This window comes from Camelina sativa, chromosome 15 (assembly GCF_000633955.1).
Source record: "Camelina sativa cultivar DH55 chromosome 15, Cs, whole genome shotgun sequence".
In the NCBI taxonomy this organism is placed as follows: domain Eukaryota; kingdom Viridiplantae; phylum Streptophyta; class Magnoliopsida; order Brassicales; family Brassicaceae; genus Camelina; species Camelina sativa.
In genome coordinates, this window is record NC_025699.1 from 7,387,174 (window position 1) to 7,404,844 (window position 17,671).

The 17,671-nt window shown below is 34.6% G+C and overlaps 3 protein-coding genes across 5 annotated transcripts; 1 reads left to right on the forward strand and 2 right to left on the reverse strand.

Moving 5' to 3' along the window:
- Positions 9,115-11,875, forward strand: LOC104745873 (acyl-protein thioesterase 2-like). 2 transcript variants are annotated; one of them, XM_010467238.2, is made up of 9 exons: positions 9,115-9,215; positions 10,268-10,379; positions 10,654-10,690; positions 10,774-10,843; positions 10,937-11,041; positions 11,151-11,301; positions 11,386-11,468; positions 11,567-11,660; positions 11,742-11,875. In XM_010467238.2, the coding sequence occupies exons 1-9, from the start codon at positions 9,128-9,130 to the stop codon at positions 11,824-11,826; spliced, it is 825 nt and encodes a 274-aa protein (XP_010465540.2). In that variant the 5' UTR covers positions 9,115-9,127; the 3' UTR covers positions 11,827-11,875. The 2 variants fall into 2 exon arrangements, with proteins under 2 accessions (XP_010465540.2, XP_010465539.1); XM_010467237.2 differs by lacking the exon at positions 9,115-9,215 and adding an exon at positions 9,344-10,126.
- Positions 12,014-13,678, reverse strand: LOC104745874 (monothiol glutaredoxin-S15, mitochondrial). 2 transcript variants are annotated; one of them, XM_010467241.2, is made up of 7 exons: positions 13,609-13,678; positions 13,375-13,456; positions 12,994-13,134; positions 12,788-12,887; positions 12,589-12,655; positions 12,331-12,409; positions 12,014-12,244 (listed from the first exon to the last, which is right to left on the reverse strand). In XM_010467241.2, exons 2-7 carry the CDS (start codon positions 13,444-13,446, stop codon positions 12,194-12,196), a joined length of 510 nt encoding a protein of 169 aa, XP_010465543.1. In that variant the 5' UTR covers positions 13,447-13,456; positions 13,609-13,678; the 3' UTR covers positions 12,014-12,193. The 2 variants fall into 2 exon arrangements, with proteins under 2 accessions (XP_010465543.1, XP_010465541.1); XM_010467239.2 differs by having other exon boundaries at positions 13,375-13,610.
- On the reverse strand, positions 14,048-15,243 carry LOC104745876 (late embryogenesis abundant protein 76-like). Its single transcript, XM_010467242.2, has 2 exons — positions 15,091-15,243; positions 14,048-15,007 (listed from the first exon to the last, which is right to left on the reverse strand). The coding sequence occupies exons 1-2, from the start codon at positions 15,142-15,144 to the stop codon at positions 14,294-14,296; spliced, it is 768 nt and encodes a 255-aa protein (XP_010465544.1). The 5' UTR covers positions 15,145-15,243; the 3' UTR covers positions 14,048-14,293.

A 17,671-nucleotide genomic window follows, 5' to 3' on the forward strand; every position in this document is an offset into this window, starting at 1 on the left:
GGATTCGCTGGGATTGTGTTCTTCTATGCCGCTGCCGCATCGTCTCTTGGTCAGGAAGTTCAAGCTAATGAAGTTGTTCTGTATCAGTACGAGGCTTGCCCTTTCTTTAACAAGGTTAAAGGTATCTTTCACATCTCGAAATTTCTGGATCTGATCAGATTTATTTACCATTGAAATTTTATGATTCAATCATGGTTAGAGCTTCAACATAGCGAGTGGTGGTTTTGAATTCGAGTTGGTTCTTGTTGTGTGTGATTTAGTAAGATAGAGATGGTTAGCTTATGTCTTTACTTTGCTGGTTCTTCTGTAGCGTTCTTGGATTTTAACAAGATTAATCTGAGCTCTTAATTAATCTCTAACAGAGTTTTGTACATCTTTGCATTATGTATATATAATTTGGTCTCTATTCCTCACTTCACACCATCGTTGTTGCTTATTATTGTTAGCAATTAACCGATAGACTCTGGTCTAACTTACTTTTATGTCTCTTGTGTTTTAGGATCTCTCCAGTGTTCTTTGTTGTGGGTTTCACGGGATCTTCTCTCGTCCAAAGCGTGAGTTTGCTTTTAAATTTTTCTTGTTGTTTTGTTTACAATTACAGTTTAGTGTTTAATTATTTGTTTAACCACGTTGATGGTTTTAGTTGCAGGTCGTCTCTGTGAATTTGGAGCATCGTCTCCTTCCCCTTTTCTGAGCTTTGGTCTTACTAAGAGGTACCTTCCTTATTGGTCTTCTTACCTTAGTCAGGTACATTCTCCTTTTTTTTTTTTTGTTGTCCCATAGGATAATCTAGTTGTGTTTTGAGTGAAGCATTTTTGGTTGAAATTTGGTTTGGTTTCTATTAAAAAGAAAATGAACTTGTCTCCATGATTGTATTTGAATATTGTCTTGACTTTAAGGAATCCTTTTTTAAATACTTTTGAAACACTGACATCATATCTTATTAGATATGATAAGATATGATTGACCTAAAAGCTGAAATGCTTTCTGAAAAGTATAAATATAGTGTTATATATACACATGTCTGTTTTGTGATTAAGCTATATTGGATCAAAAAAATTGTATATCTCTAGTAAAATATCCCATACGTATAAGTTTTAACCCAAGTAGAATAGGATTAAATCAAACTTTTTGAGGTGTCTACTCCTAGAGATATACTGAAAAGTGTATATCTCTTTGGTAAACACTCATTACAAACATGAAAACTTTTTCCATGTGTATATTGAGTGTATCTTTCTCGGTCTAACAAACATTTATCTCAATATAAACCCTGACCTTACCATAACCCTCACCTTAATCCTCAACTTGAATAAGCCATTCGCTACTACACCAACAATGGGTTCTAGTAACCGTTTCAATTTTCCTCTGCCTACTTATCTTGATCTCTTGAATTCTCAACAAGGCTCTACTACTCATGAAAATCCTCTTTTTCCTAATTCCACACCACACCCTTCTCAGCCTGTCGAATATATCCCCCAATTCTCTTCTCAGCCTGTCCATTTTAGCACCCCATCTGTCACCGAAGAATGTATTGACCTTAGTGTCGATGAGAATGAAGAAGAAGGTGGTAGAGGACTTCGGACAAGGTGGAGTGCCCAGGAGGATATTAATCTCATAAGTGCCTGGTTAAATACCAGTAAAGACCCAGTTGTTAGTACTTTGCAGAAGCTTGATTGCTTCTGGAAAAGAGTTGCCGACTATTTCCAAGAAAATGCACCTGCATCAAGTACAAATACTAGAGGGCCGTCGCAATGTAAGGCTAGGTGGAACAAGATAAACCGCGATGTGAACAAGTTTGTTGGGTGTTACACACAAGCTAGTGCAAGAAAGAAGAGTGGAGAATCTGAAGATGACGTGATATCTGTGGCTCATCAGCTTTTCAAGAATGACCAGAAAAAGCCATTTACTCTAGGGCATTGTTGGAGGGAATTCAAGCATGATCAGAAATGGAACACTGAGGACTCAAGCACTAAAAGGACTAAGCTTGATTCAGACGGACCATACTCACCCAGTTCAACATATGATGGTGATAAACAGAGGCCTCCGGGTGTTAAAGCTTCGAAGAAGAAAGGTAAGAAACCTGCAGTGAGTAATGATGTTGAGGATGTTTCTGCGGCTAAGCTAGATAAGATTATAGCCATGAAGGATAAAGAACAAGAGGCTAAAGATAGGCAAGGCAGAATGAGATTGCTTGAGAGTCTCCTTAACAAGGATGACCTTACACCAGCTCAAGTCATACTAAGAGACAAGCTAACTGATCAAATGTTGATACACACTTAGGTGACATGTTTGGTTCTGATTTTTGTTATGTTTTAGTTCTGATTTTTGTTATGTTTTAGTTCTGATTTCTTTTATGTTTGGTATATGTTTGGTTCGACTTTCATGTTTGGTTGACACACACTTAGGTGACATGTTTGGTTCTGATTTTTGTTATGTTTTAGTTCTGATTTTTGTTATGTTTTAGTTCTGATTTCTTTTATGTTTGGTATATGTTTGGTTCGACTTTCATGTTTGGTTGACACACACTTAGGTGACATGTTTGGTTCTGATTTTTGTTATGTTTTAGTTCTGATTTTTGTTATGTTTTAGTTCTGATTTCTTTTATGTTTGGTATATGTTTGGTTCGACTTTCATGTTTGGTTGACACACACTTAGGTGACATGTTTGGTTCTGATTTTTGTTATGTTTTAGTTCTGATTTTTGTTATGTTTTAGTTCTGATTTCTTTTATGTTTGGTATATGTTTGGTTCGACTTTCATGTTTGGTTGACACACACTTAGGTGACATGTTTGGTTCTGATTTTTGTTATGTTTTAGTTCTGATTTTTGTTATGTTTTAGTTCTGATTTCTTTTATGTTTGGTATATGTTTGGTTCGACTTTCATATGATCAGTTTCTGATTGGAGCCTTTGTTATGTTTCAGGTTGTTGGGGTCCAGGCGACATGTGAAGCTATTTGTACTCTAGTGAAGGTGGACCTGTTAGTCAAGCTTGTTGTGTTTTGTTGTGTAACCCGTGAAGGTTTTCTAACCCGTGAATGTAGTGTAGCCAGTACGTGAAGTATGTCTTGTAATTTAGTAGTATGCCCTTTGTAATTTAGTAACCCGTGAATGTTGTTTTCATTGTCAAGTTGTAGGATGTCTTTCTTACTCTTATCTATATATATATCGAATCCAGTATTGTTGTACTAATCCTCTCATTCTCATCCTATCTTTCCCTCAAGCAAACTTGAAAATTTTATTTTCTCTTTCTTTCTTGTTCTTCATATATGTCACAAAGTGTAATCATCAACTTCTAATCAGCAACAAGCAACTTTGTTTCTCTTTCTTTCTTGTTCTTCATATATGTCACAAAGCCTAATCACCCATTTTTTTTCTACTACACCAACAATCGTTCTTTGCAACCAAACACATCATTGGGTTACACTAAACCAATCTAAAATCCAAAGACCCAAAAAAGACTTAACCCCAAACCAAAATACCTTTTGAAAAGTATATTCCCAATATTGTCAACAAAATGTCACATTGGAGTTCTGATCAAGAAATTGATGAAATTGTGGAGGAGGAAGTTGACAGTATAGTAGAGGAGATTCAGTACCAGTACACCCATACAGAAGAACCACCAGCTCCAGTTTTAAGAAGAAGGCACATTGACAGAGACCGGGAAGGAGGACACATTCAGTTGTGGAATGATTATTTTAGTGAGAATCCGACTTACACTCAAGTATGTTTCGTCGTCGATTCAGAATGAACAAACCGTTATTCTTGCATATTGTTAATAGTATTGAAAATGGAATCCCGTACTTCAAACAAAAACGAGATGCAACTGGAAGGCTCGGTCTTTCTGCACTTCAAAAATGTACGGCAGCTATTCGTATGATGGCATACGGAAATGCGGCAGATGAAATGGATGAATATCTACGACTCGCTGACACCACTGCGCAAAAATGCCTTGAAGAATTTGTTGGCGGAGTTGTAAATCTTTTTGGAGATGAGTACCTCAGAAGGTCTACAGCGGAAGACCTCCAACGATTATTGAATATTGGAGAATATCGTGGTTTCCCCGGAATGATAGGAAGCATAGACTGTATGCACTGGGAGTGGAAGAATTGTCCGACAGCATGGAAAGGACAGTATTCACGTGGATATGGAAAACCGACAATCGTACTAGAGGCTGTGGCATCGCAAGATTTATGGATTTGGCACGCTTTTTTCGGACTACCATGTACATTAAATGATATCAATGTTTTGGACCGATCACCAGTGTTTGATGATATACTAGAGGGTCGAGCTCCGAGAGTTAACTACGTTGTCAATGGACGGCAATACAAAATGGCATACTACCTCACTGTCGGTATCTATCCCAAATGGGCAACTTTCATCCAATCAATTACACTTCCACAGGGTCAAAAAAACCAACTCTTTGCTCAATATCAAGAAGCATGCCGAAAAGATGTAGAGCGTGCATTTGGAGTATTGCAGGCTCGATTTGCAATCGTCAAGAATCCCGCACTTTTTTGGGATAAAGGAAAAATAGGCAAGATAATGAGAGCATGTATCATATTGCATAACATGATAGTGGAAGACGAACGACATGAATACAATTTCTACGATCCATCAGAGTTTTATCAGGGAGAAGGAAGTGGAACTTCTCAAGTGGATTTATCAATTTCTAGAGATAGGCCAACGATTTTCAATAATATGATGGCCATTTGAAATGACGTTCGGGATCCAATAATGCATGACCGTCTTAAAAAAGACTTGATTGAGCATATCTGGCAAAAATTTGGTGGGATGCAACAGTAGAACGAATTTCATTTCTTCTATTACAATTTATATTTGTGTATTTTCCCTGATTTTGTAAAATATGTTTAATATTTCTGAATTCTGTAAAATATGTTTGTTTTCCTTTTAAATGTAATATTAGTAATTAATATAACTTATTTCTCATTTTAAATTTATTTAAATTTGCAAATTAGTAAACAATAGTTATAAAAAATATATTTGAGTAATTAAGGAACCTATGAAAGTTACTCTAATGGAAGAATAAATTTTGATAAGTACTTAGTGGGTTGCTATGATTAGATTAATAATAATTATATGATTAATTTATTTGAGAGTAACCCATATGGGTTACTCCACTGCCCATGGTCGTCTCTCTCAATTATTTTCTCAAAGGTTAACCAAGCTAAAACCAAATTTTACTTGGTTTATAGAAGACGAAATCATGCATATTTGTTTGTATTTCAAAATTGTGTTAATTTAGCTTATTTATTTCAAACTACGTTTTTTGTTTTCAGTTCATCATTAACTTTCGTACTTATAAAATATTAGTGTGTTTTCATTGCAAAATTACCAACAGTGTGAAACTAAAAGCGAAACCTAACAAGCTATTTAAAAAATAGATGAATTAAGATAAAATAAACAAAGAAACAAAGTATAGCGCTGTCGGAAATACCCGAGGAATATATTCCAAACAATGGTGTCTTATTAAAACTAAAGTAAAAACTCTAAAGAAAAAAAAGAACGTCTGATTTCAATATTCAGTTTCTACTTAAGACAAATCACCAAAATATAAAGTTATTCTCTTAATGTTCGACATAGCTTTCCTGCTCTCATTACAAATCCTGATCTCGTTTTTCAATTTCAAGCATGCATGTAAATTACATGATGTGATGTATGATGATGCATACACATACATCTGATTTTTCTACGTCAATAACATATATATATTTTATGCGTTCATATAAATTCATGTTTCTAGTGGTGTTTGTGTGAAGTTAGAGTATACGTATTACGTAGTGTACTAGGGTGGACAAATCCTATTACACCGTCACCACTTATGCGTTTTAATAAAATGGTAACAGTGTAACACGTACAGTATATTGTTTAGCTGACTAATATACACGTGTTTAATATTCTATTTATCTTAATTTATAGTCGGTGTTCATATACTTATGGTTTTTCTTTTTCTTTTGTCACGAGTGTTCATATCGTATGTTTAAGGACATCTTTAATTGTATAATTAGGCACGCTGATTATTCTCCCACGTGGCTCTCCGATTTCTGATGTACAGTAGCTGTTTTGTCAAATTATGAAAAAGTTAAAAAAGACATAGTATTATGCATTGTTCAACAAAGCGGTCTAGGCGGTCGCCTAGGCGCCATCTAGGCGCTAGACGCTCAACAGACGCCTAGATGACCGCTTAGACCGTATAAAAATTACATAATATTATTTTAATATATATTTTTTTATTTTTAACTAAATATAATTAAATTTTTAAGTTTTATATTCATATACATATTTATAAATGGTCATATGTCATTAATCTAAATTAAATAAATGTATTTTTACTAATTATAGTTTATAAATTATTATTATTTATTTATTCTAACATATTTTTTACATATAATATTTTTTAATGTAAACGCCTAAACCGCCTTAAAACACCTAAACCTTGACTAGTCGTTCTAGGTGCTAGGCGCTGGATCACCACCCACATACCGCCTAGCACTTTCTTGAACACTGGTATTATGTTAGATACGTTTACCATTTTATTCATATATATACATGACATTAATTTTCTTTTCAATGGAAACAAATAAAAAAATCAGTCTCTAAATGTTAGTATTATTGATAACATCATGTTAGTGCTGAAAATTTATGCAAGGGATGAATATACGATTGTAACAACATCAACTGCCATTTGTCCTCCAGTTAAAGGATTAATACAAAACTCGTTTGGTTGCAGAAAAAATTCAATGTGATATAATTAAGTTATGTGAAATACTTTATCCCCAACTATGTATTAACATATTCAAAGTCTATCCATACAGCTACGGCCTACGGGACACTTCATCCTTCACTATTTTAACTCACTTGCTAGTTGCTACTACTTGTTCTTTTCTATAGTATCTTTTATTGAATAATTAATCTATATATAAATTAACTTATCAAGGTTGTATAGAAAATTATAAAGTGATCTGAAATGTAGTAACCTATGAGTATATCACACACATAAAGAAAACCCTATACAACCTATTTTTGTATACAACAGACAAAGCTACGAAGGCATCGCGTATCTTGTAATAATTATAATCATTGTACTGTTTTCATAAAACTAAAAAGAAATACTCATTGTACTATGCAGAAATATATACTCTTTTAAACTAGAAAGCAAAAAAGAAAAAAAAAATACCTTTCTTTGCGAGTATTATATTCATCAATTCTACTTATATATAAGAATAAACTGATCATGTTGATATTTATTTTTATTTCTAAATGGTATTAAAATTAACCATGCATAAATATATCAGTGTTGATCACATAATGGTCCATTTGTTTTTTTATTAAATAAAATTTAGTATTAAGATTGGTACGAGAAAAATATATAATAAGTAATGATACAATTCTCTCTGAAAACATGCTATTTTAATATGAGTCTTTTATTTTTTTGGTCGGCAGAAAGAAAAATAAAAAATGAAGCTTTAGAGTACATATTCTCTAATCGATGGAATTATGCAAGTCATATTAAGAAACGAAAAAAAAAATTGCAAAAACTTAAGTCTTTATGGGTTTTGTTAGCCCTTCATCCTACGAACGAACGAACGATATAATAGTATATACCTTTTTTAATCCAAAAATTAGCAAACTAAGAGTGTAGTGCTTAAAGCATCTATTTTCTTGTTTTCTGTCAATTAACAAAAATGTAATGTAAATACTTTTTATAACCAATCGTTTCTAATCTGGTTGACTATTCACGACCAATTGAAGAGTTTTGAATTCTTAATATAATCGGTGGGTCACTAAAAGAGTTGACCAGCCTAAAGCTAAAAAACATAAAATCGCAAAATATAAATTATATTGCAAAGTTGTTGACCTTTGTTAAAAGTTGTGTAATCTGATGGCGTCATAAGTCACTACTAAGAAAAATGTTAAGTAATGTCAACAATCAAATATTTCATATTTTTTTTGGGCAGAACCATTTGCTTTAAATAAAGCATAGATTATAAATAGTTTATGCGAAAATAGAAAAAACAGAAGGAGTATATATGTATGTAATCATAAATTACACTAGTCGTCGATTATAAATGAAAATATAATTAAGTAGCAAACTAACAGTTGATATCTTTCTTCACGGAAGATTATTAAGTAATCATTTTGGAAGATAAATTAGTAATGATTTCGTAAAATCTATGAAGATTCTTTGGAAAAGGAGACGAAAAAGGCAATTATTACGCGTATCCATGTAATGTAACCATGTTCACCTGATCTTTAATTTCATGTTATGGTCTTAATTAACTTGACCTTTTTTTTTTCTGACTTACTTGACTTACTTCACAATGTAACGTGTTTATTTGTTGGTTGTTATAGGCAAATTTCATTTCAATATGTAAAAATGAAATTACACTATCATAGTTTTTTGGGTATCATGAATTTGAGTGAAAGAGAAATTTCTGAGTCATAAAAAAGGTGTATGATGTGCTGAGACCCATTCCGATATCATCATCAAACTTTAGGTGACTTCCACCAAATCTCTTTATCGTAAACGATTAAACACGCATGTGATGGTGGAATTGGAATGGTTGAAAATTCGAGTCTAAAGACTTACGTAAACTCGCAAAACGATATTTATATAACTTAGGGTGATCCAGGTCGAACTTTTAGGTGATCATATCAAATATTAATGTAAACGTTACTTTTTTTTTTTCACTGAAAATATATTGATAAGAAGTAGGATACAAAACGCCCAAAAAGGGAAACTAAAGCCGACGGACGACATAATGTCCCCGGAAACAACAGCCGAAGGAAGAAGAGATTTCCCCGAAAACTAAATCCCATACAAGGGAAACGATAAAAACTAGAAATACAACTCAGAACTTTTAAACTCAAATCGAAAGAGCACATAACCTTGCAACAAGAACAAAAGCAAAATGACTTTTAGGTGATCATATCAAATATTAATGTAAACGTTACATCTTATCAAATATTTAGAACATAATAATGTCAAATACATTTTTTTTATGTAATATAGATATAGATATAGTACGAAGGAAATGACATATAGGTGAAAATGAGTGGGCTCGCAATCGTCACCCACTTTGATGGACAAAAACAAAGAAAGAGAGTAATGAAAGAAGCGTTGAAGGAAGTAGAGAAAAGATCAAAAGCTTGTTTTGGTTTTATCGCTGTTGCTGCTCCCTCCCACATGAATCCAGGTTGGTCACACACTATATGTTTCTTACGTATCATCATTACTACATACACTACACTCTCACTCAGTGCTCTGAGATTTCACAAATCCAAGAACCCTAAAAAATATATATAAAACCTTAAAGATAATTCCATTGTCCATTGTGTAATGCAAATCCCCAAAATTTTAGTCCCGTTTTTTTTTCTTGTAAAACTTGTAAAAGTTTCAGACTTTTTAAGCTTTCTGGTTAATGGGTATCTATCAATCATCTCACTTTTTTCATATATATATTTCATTAAACAAATGATTGAACAAGTAGATTTTTTAATTTTTCATTTGTTTTCTTTCTTGATCTTTTGCAATTTTGGATTATGCTCTCATGTTTCTAGTAATATACTTTGTGTTATATATATTGAATTAATATTCTTTTACGCGGAAGTGTTATTTTTTTTTTCTTCCACTGCCCACAAGGCATTGATTCTCTCTTTCTCTCTCTCTCTCTATCTCTCTCTCTCCTCTGTGTAGTTTTGCAGCTAGCTCTGCTCTGGTTTTGATTTTGATTCCTTGTGTTCCCAAAAAGATTTATTTCTTTTGTTTTTTATAAAGGAAAAAAGAAGAAATTGATTTCATCTTTCCATGGATGCCTTCTCTTAGTAGTATTAGTTTTTTTTGTGTGTGTGTGTGTGTAGCTGTTGTACACATTTAACATCCCATAGTTAATGATTCAGATTCACATCTCTTTTCTTTTTATTCCCCCCTTCCCTCTCACCATCACACCTCCATATTTTGCTCTATAAATACACATTTCCCCTCCCTTACCTTCTTATATTATATTTTCCTTCATTGTGTGTGTTGTTTTGATATTTCAAGTTCTCTCTACCAAAGTCTGCAAAGTTTGAACAACAATGAGCTATTCTCATCAAAGCATGGGTTCTGGTTTGTTTCTTCTTCTTGTTTGCATGTTTATATTAGTGGTTTTGGTGTGAGTTTTATGAAGTGTGTTGATGTGTGCTTGTTAACTCTGTTTTTTTTTTGTGATTACTCTGCTTGAATATGTTTGTGGCAAAATCTTTGAAGGTAGTAGAAGTACAAGGGGATATGAGTTTGGAAGGACTTATGTTGTGAGGCCTAAAGGAAAGCACCAAGCTACTATTGTTTGGTTGCACGGTCTTGGAGACAATGGCTCTAGGTAATATAATATTCTCTCACTTGTCTTTTTCTTATGATCAAAGTTATTAAAGAAAGTTTTATACACTTAAAGTCATACTTGTCAAAACAGTGCCCAAATGACTTAAAAGATATCAAAACAAACTGTTTTACATTTCCCTCTGTTAGTTGAACAATTGAAGTATTAATGTGCATCAAAACTTCAAGTCTTTGCTTTAATTGACACTACAAAAAAAAATAAAAGGAGCTTTCCCAAAGATATTAACCTCTCACTTTTGTCTCTGTTCTCTCTGCAGCTCGTCTCAGCTCTTAGAGAGCCTACCTCTTCCAAACGTAAGGATTCACTTGGAAGTAATTTTCTTTAGTACTAAAACTCTCATTGTAAGGTTCTGATAAAAGACTTATGTTATACACAGATAAAATGGATTTGTCCAACTGCTCCTTCGCGTCCTGTTTCGCTTCTTGGTGGATTCCCTTGCACTGCTTGTAAGATCATTTAGCTTATCTGAAGTTCATTAAAACATTCATTGTAAACGAGTGATTACTAAAATCAACAAAACCAACTTCTTTGCTTCTCAGGGTTTGACGTGGGAGAAATTTCTGAGGATCTTCATGATGACATAGAAGGCTTAGATGCTTCAGCTGCACATATTGCTAACCTCTTGTCAACTGAACCAACAGATGGTAAGCCAACCAACATTTGTATATATCTTCATTCCTTTCTCGCCTCCTCAATATTATCCATCACAATCTCTACCTTAGCTTGAAGATGTTTTTTAATGGTTTGTGTCAGTCAAAGTTGGGATAGGAGGCTTTAGTATGGGTGCAGCAATAGCTCTCTATTCCACGACGTGCTATGCTCTTGGACGTTATGGAAATGGACATCCTTATACTATAAACCTACGAGCAACTGTAGGACTTAGTGGTTGGCTTCCTGGTTGGAGGTACTTATATATTCTTTCAACCTTTTCATGTCACTAGCTAGTTAACAGAGACTAAATAATAGAAGCTTAATCATAACAATGCAGGAGCTTAAGGAGCAAGATAGAAAGTTCGAATGAGGTTGCAAGACGTGCTGCATCAATGCCAATCATACTTGCACATGGAACTTGTATGTGTACATATCATTCTATGATTTACAGTTTAAAGATCAATCACCTAAGAACAATCTGATTTTGTTTCTTCTCTTGATGTGTTTTTTTGTTGCAGCGGATGATGTAGTGCCTTATCAATTTGGAGAAAAATCTGCTCAAACACTTGCCATGGCTGGATTCCGACAAGTTATGTTCAAACCATATGAAGGGTAAATGTTTTAACCAAGTATAGACCAAAGTTATCACTCTAATTTGTTCTACTGTTTTGGTCTGACATTCTGATTCTGCAGGCTTGGTCACTATACAGTTCCTAAAGAAATGAATGAGGTGGTTCACTGGCTCGCCTCAAGGCTTGGTCTCGAGGGCTCGCGTTAAACTCTGCACGCCATCTTCTAAGTCATCTAGTAGCGGCGCTATTATACAAGTGGTGTAGTAATATTATAGTAGTAAGGGGGGTGGGTGGGTGGGGGGGTTTCTTGGGGTATACGGTATTTTTCATGTTTCTGACTGTTTTGTGATTTTATTCATGCTTTTCCGTTGTTCGATTCTTGATTATGAATAATAAATAAATAAAAAGGCTCCTTATGCTCTATATTTGTCCCCTTTTGTTCATGCCAAATCCAAAGATTTTGAGTTTCTGAGACATTGATTTATTGTCGTACATCAAAGACATTTCTTATAAAAAAGAAGGAACAAAAACATAATAACTTCATTCATCAGTCAGCATAACGTCCGCCTTGGATCAGTCTTGGTTTCCGGAGACGTCTTTAAGCTTCTGCTCCAATTCACCTTCCTGTAATTTGTAATTGGGACTTGTGATCAAAGAAACACAATGAAAAAGGGAAAAGACAAAAAAGGTCTGGTTTAGGTGAAACTAACCTTGTGCATGTTAAGAATGATGTCTGAGCCGCCAATGAACTCTCCCTTAATGAAGATCTGTGGAAACGTAGGCCAGTGGCTGCACAGAAAGTTTTTGTTCAAACGGGGGGTCTAGATCATATAGCAAGATTAAGAAAGTGAACTGTAAAGAGCTACTACAACAAAGCCAAGCTAATTATCAAGGCTTAAAAAAAAAAGAACTGAGAATGAGATTAGACAGCTCTATTAATGAAACTTCTATAGAGTACACATACTCACCTGAAGGATTTCACAGCGGTTTTCAACTCTGGGTCTTCTAGAATGTTTCTAGAACTGATAGGAACATCTAAAGAAAGAGTTCACAAGATAGCATCATCAGAACTCAGAAACCATTAGTACTAAAACAAAAGTTCTAAAGAAGAGCCCAACACAAACAACACACACAAATCACAGAAGGCTTCAGAGCTCAATCACTTACTGTATTGTTGCAAAACTCTGACGGCAAGTGAGCTAAACCCACACTGAGGAGATTCAGGAACACCTTTCATGTAAATCATAACAGGATTATCCTTAACATCCTAAACAACCCAAAAAGCTAAACAGCATTAGCCAGATCAAGAAATCAAAATCCCTAAAAACACAAACATTCAACTTAAAAAAATCTAGAAAAGCTAGAGACTTTACATTCTCAACGATATCTTTAAGTGAGTCCGTAGAACCAGAAGGGACTTTTTGTGTAGGCTTGAAATCATCATGTGTGTCTGAATCACTTGACACTGTAGATGAGTATCTCATCACCCCATTTTGGTAAGCTGATGCAGATGCCTACAAACAGAAACCACATGATCATTCTCTATTCAAAACCAATTCTAATTCACTGAATTCCAAAATCAAATTCCTAATTCTAGTCTAATCCGGTTAACTTAACAGAAGGATCTGAGCTCGAATGCTATATTAAAAAAAAATCCAACCTTTAAGTGATTTAAGATAAGAAAAGAGAAAACTTGATTCACAAAACAAGAGATAATATCAATTGAAGAAAAGGGTTTATGAGAGAAATCTAACCAATCTGCTAGAACGAACAGCCTGGAGGTTAGCGATTCCTTTCATAAGTCTGCTCGATAAAGAAGCTGCCATCTCTCTGATTCTGAATCACGTAGATTTAATTCAACCGACTCAAAACTGTTCCACGATGTTTTGATCTAACTCTGTTTTAGGAAAACTATATGAAGATTCAAGAACAGAGAAAGAGAAGACGATGTGTTGATTTCTTCACCAGAAAACTAATGAATGACTCACCCAAAAAAAATTCGTAGCTACGAGGAGGACCGCTTCTCTTCCGCGAGTGAACCGACCACCACAAGAACGACGTCGTGTTCATAACTCATTAACCCTAATGTGTTTATTGATAGTATACGATGTCGTTTTGGGGTTGTGACTCACCGAAGCGTTGACTTGTTGATTTTTTTGGGTTCGTTTATTATTTGATTTCTTCGGTTTAGATAAATTACTATTCAACTCTTTTCGTTTGGTTTTATCTCATTTTTTGATAAAAGAAAGTCAGTATCTAGACAATAAACTGAATTAATTTTTTTTCCGATAAAATGTTGTTAGATTTTCAAATTTATCATTATCTTTAAGAATAAATTGATTCATTTTAATCGGTTTGGTTTAAAATGCTAGATCGGTTACAAAGACAATATCGCTTGAATACCATTATACCAAGTGGACCGGGATGTGTATATTAATAGCTGTTTTTTATTACTTCAACAAAAATACAGGACACAAGAAGTTGTAGAAGACGGGATCAAATCTAAACTTATTATTGGCTGGAAATTAGTAGTCTCCAGGATCACCGTCACAACAAGAAGCACAACGGAATCACAAAACACAAAGACGAAACGGAAATTACAAAACAACACAACACAGAATTCAAAAGACCAACAAACTTTTAAAAGACACTTATCAAATTGTTCTCTCTAGCTCACTTCCTCTGGTAAGTCTGATGAGTCGGATCAGTGGTCCTAGTAGTTGCAGTAGTAGTCGTAGTACTTCCTGGGAAATGCTCTTCCTCTGTAGCCATCCCAAAGGTGTGCTTCACCGCATCAGCTGCACCCATAGCCATTTGCTTCACTTGCTCACCGGTCTGGCTCAAGAACCCACCGGTCTTGTCTCTACCAGCTTCAGCCGTCTCTTTTGTGTACTGAGCCGCACCTTGAGCGGTCTCCTTTGTGTACTGAGCAGCGTCTTGAGCCTTGTTCTTTATGGCTTCGCCTGTCTCCGACATGTAGCTCCCGGTCTTGTCTTTCGCCTCGCGAGCTTTGTCGCCGGCTTGAGAAGTCTTTTCTTTTGCTGCTTGAGCCGTGTCATGGGCCTTCTGTTGGGCAGTTTGCGCAGTTTGAGATGACTTATCTTTTGCTGCCTGAGCCGTGTCATGGGCCTTCTGTTGGGCAGTTTGCGCAGTTTGAGATGACTTATCTTTTGCTGCCTGGGCTGTCTCATGAGCCTTCTGTTGGGCAGTTTGCGCAGTTTGAGATGACTTATCTTTTGCTGCCTGGGCTGTCTCATGAGCCTTCTGTTGGGCCGTTTGTGCTGTTTGAGAAGTCTTATCTTTCGCTGATTGAGCAGTCGCTTGAGTCTTGTCCCTTCCTTCCTCAGCCTTGTCCCTCATTGTTCCCATAGCTTGTCCAGTCTTCTCCTGTTATTACACAAACATATCCTTTTACAACTGGTGAAAATAAAATGTGTTTTAACATAATTACATGTATGTATTGTTATTACCTGGGCCTTGCCTCTGGTTTCACCAGCTCTGTAGCTCTGTTGGTTGGACGCCATTTTGCTTAAGATATGAAAACGACACTAGATAGGTTCTTAAAGCTTTTTTTTGTTCTTTTTGTGAAATTGTTTGCTGTTGTAGTAGAAACTGCGTGAATTGTCTCTCCCAACCATCGGGACATTTGTAGTGTGTCTTGGTCGGCGGGAGAAGAAGACACGTATTTAGCAGTGACAGGTGTGTAGCTGCGTGGTGTGTTGAGATTAAAACCGAATTTTAAAAAACGGGAGCTTGGGAGTGTTGTTGTACTTTACGTTGCGAGTTAGTATGCGGTTTCTCGGTCTTGTACGTGTTGGCCTCTGTGGTTGCGACACCTCATGGTTACGAGGAAGATGCGTGCTACGTGGCGATGCCTTACGTATCGTCGTCGCATGTGATATGGCTATTTTTACAATTTGTTTATTGTTTTGATCGTTCGTTACATGAAATTACTCGTCGGTCGTTACATGTTCCGTGACGTATCCAACTATCACTTAGATTCGTACGATTAAAATACTCTTTATATTTTTTCATTTAAAAAGGGTCAAACTTAATCTCACATGAACCGAGCAACTAGCTTGCCTGCTCATCTCACATAACTAATTAGTGTGACAATTAGCCAAGGAATATTCGTCACTTAATTGCAAATAGCTTGGATTATGCAGTTGGATTATGTTAATTACTATCTATCATTCACGTTGGATTAATTAAACGTAAGGAGTAAGGACAAACATAGATAGACACACAAACGAGTGTGGTAAATTTAAATGTAACTAGTACAGATGATACGATGACAGACAAAAAAAAGGATGAGTATGAACAAGTGTATCAAACACAATTGAAACACAAATAAACCCACTACCAAGCCCCGAGCGAATTTTAGTGGCCTCCTTGAGTCCTTGTCCTTGATCGATGGATCCACTACCTAAGATGAACTACGTACTTAATTAGATATAGCTATTTTATGCTTGCATACTTTCCCGTTTTTAGCTTGTAATATTTGTTATAAATTAATATACGATACATTAATTCAAACAAAAAAACTATATCAAACAAAAATGAACCAACTAATTATTATTTTAAAAAAGGCTATCTTTTATCAAACTTTTAACTCAAAATTTGCAATTTCACCGACTAATTTACTTTTGTTTTCTATTAGTTAGTAGTACTTAATACTTTTCAAAATATACGATGTTTTAATTAAAACACATATATTAATAAATAACTATTTTTAAAAAGTTTAATTAATTATAAAATATGAAATTAATCTAATGATTCTATAGAAACTTTACAATATTTTATATTATAAAACAAAAATATTTTTCTAAACATATTATATTATAAAACGGAAAGAATAAGAGGGGGTATTAAGCTTGTATTTTAGAAGATTGTAGAGTATTTTTAAAATCAGTTGTTATTCAATGGATGATTTTTAAAAATCTTTTAAAATCCTATGTTATTCAACTTAGATTTATGTAAAATCATTTAAAATAATTTACAATCTCTTGTTATTCAATCAAGATTCATAAAACTTACTTGAAATATACTGTTATTCAAAATAACATAACTTTTTAAAAAACTGCTATTTTGAATGATTCTAGAAGATTTTGGTTTGTTTTTTAGTTGAAAAATATGAGTATCAAAATCATATGTTATGAGGTGGAATTTCAGAGGATTTCTTAAAAAAAAAAAAAACAGTCAACACAACCCAACCGATAATCCCTATCATCGTCTCTTTCTCTCTCTCAAAACCGTAACTTCTCCTCCTTCAATCGATCGAATCCAATGGCCAAAAGTAATCTTCCTTGAAGAATCATCAAGGTATGTTTTCCCAATCTTCTGTACAATCCTCCGAATCCTTTCTCTCTAGATTAATAAATGTCGTTAGATCACTTTAGGTGAATGAAGAAGTTTTGTTTGATGGATATTGGGAAGATGTGAAGACCGGTGAATTCGGTGTTAGGTGAATGAAGAAGCTCTGTTTCTTCCTCTTCTACTTCTTCAAGGTTGTTTGTTCATTTTGTGCTTGAAGCAGTCAAAATTGCAGGATAAGTTACTTCTGTCTATAACCAAATTTTAGTTTCGAATATGTGTAGAATTTGATGTGGTATTGAGTGTTCTTAGTGTGATTTAGCAACATTGTTCTGGTGTTTAGCAATTAGCATAAGACTAGTGTGATTTAGCAACATTTGAATTTGTCTCCGTTCTTGGTATAGGCATTGGTCAAGTGTTAGAGACTTTGCTAATTGGTCAAGTGTCTTCTATGGTGTAGTTTTTTGTGAATTGAGTTAAGAAATAGACAACTGGTTTGAATACTGGTATTGTGTCCATGGATATTTCTGCAGTATAGTGGAGAGCATAGGGGAAGGCGTAACTGATTTTGAGAAAGGAGATCACCTGAGAAGATGGTTTATGTACTGCAATTTGCCAGTGGATCATGGTTTATGGGCTGTTCTTTTTGAGTTTATGGGGTTTATATTTTGTTTTCTTATTAGGGTTAAATTATTGGTGCATATATATATATATATCGATCTGTAGCTTTCTTCTGTC

What these genes read in the sequence shown, in the direction of transcription:
- LOC104745873 (XM_010467238.2), top strand. Translation starts at nt 9,128, where the DNA reads ATGAAAGAAGCGTTGAAGGAAGTAGAGAAAAGATCAAAAGCTTGTTTT. An exon ending in TCCCTCCCACATGAATCCAG is followed by an intron (nt 9,216 to 10,267) that starts GTTGGTCACACA and finishes AAATCTTTGAAG; the next exon opens with GTAGTAGAAGTACAAGGGGA. An exon ending in CATACTTGCACATGGAACTT is followed by an intron (nt 11,469 to 11,566) that starts GTATGTGTACAT and finishes TTTTTGTTGCAG; the next exon opens with CGGATGATGTAGTGCCTTAT.
- LOC104745874 (XM_010467241.2), bottom strand. Translation starts at nt 13,446, where the DNA reads ATGGCAGCTTCTTTATCGAGCAGACTTATGAAAGGAATCGCTAACCTC. An exon ending in CTGTTCGTTCTAGCAGATTG is followed by an intron (nt 13,135 to 13,374) that starts GTTAGATTTCTC and finishes TTCTGTTTGTAG; the next exon opens with GCATCTGCATCAGCTTACCA. An exon ending in CAGAGTTTTGCAACAATACA is followed by an intron (nt 12,656 to 12,787) that starts GTAAGTGATTGA and finishes CTCTTTCTTTAG; the next exon opens with ATGTTCCTATCAGTTCTAGA.
- LOC104745876 (XM_010467242.2), bottom strand. Translation starts at nt 15,144, where the DNA reads ATGGCGTCCAACCAACAGAGCTACAGAGCTGGTGAAACCAGAGGCAAG. An exon ending in AAACCAGAGGCAAGGCCCAG is followed by an intron (nt 15,008 to 15,090) that starts GTAATAACAATA and finishes GTGTAATAACAG; the next exon opens with GAGAAGACTGGACAAGCTAT.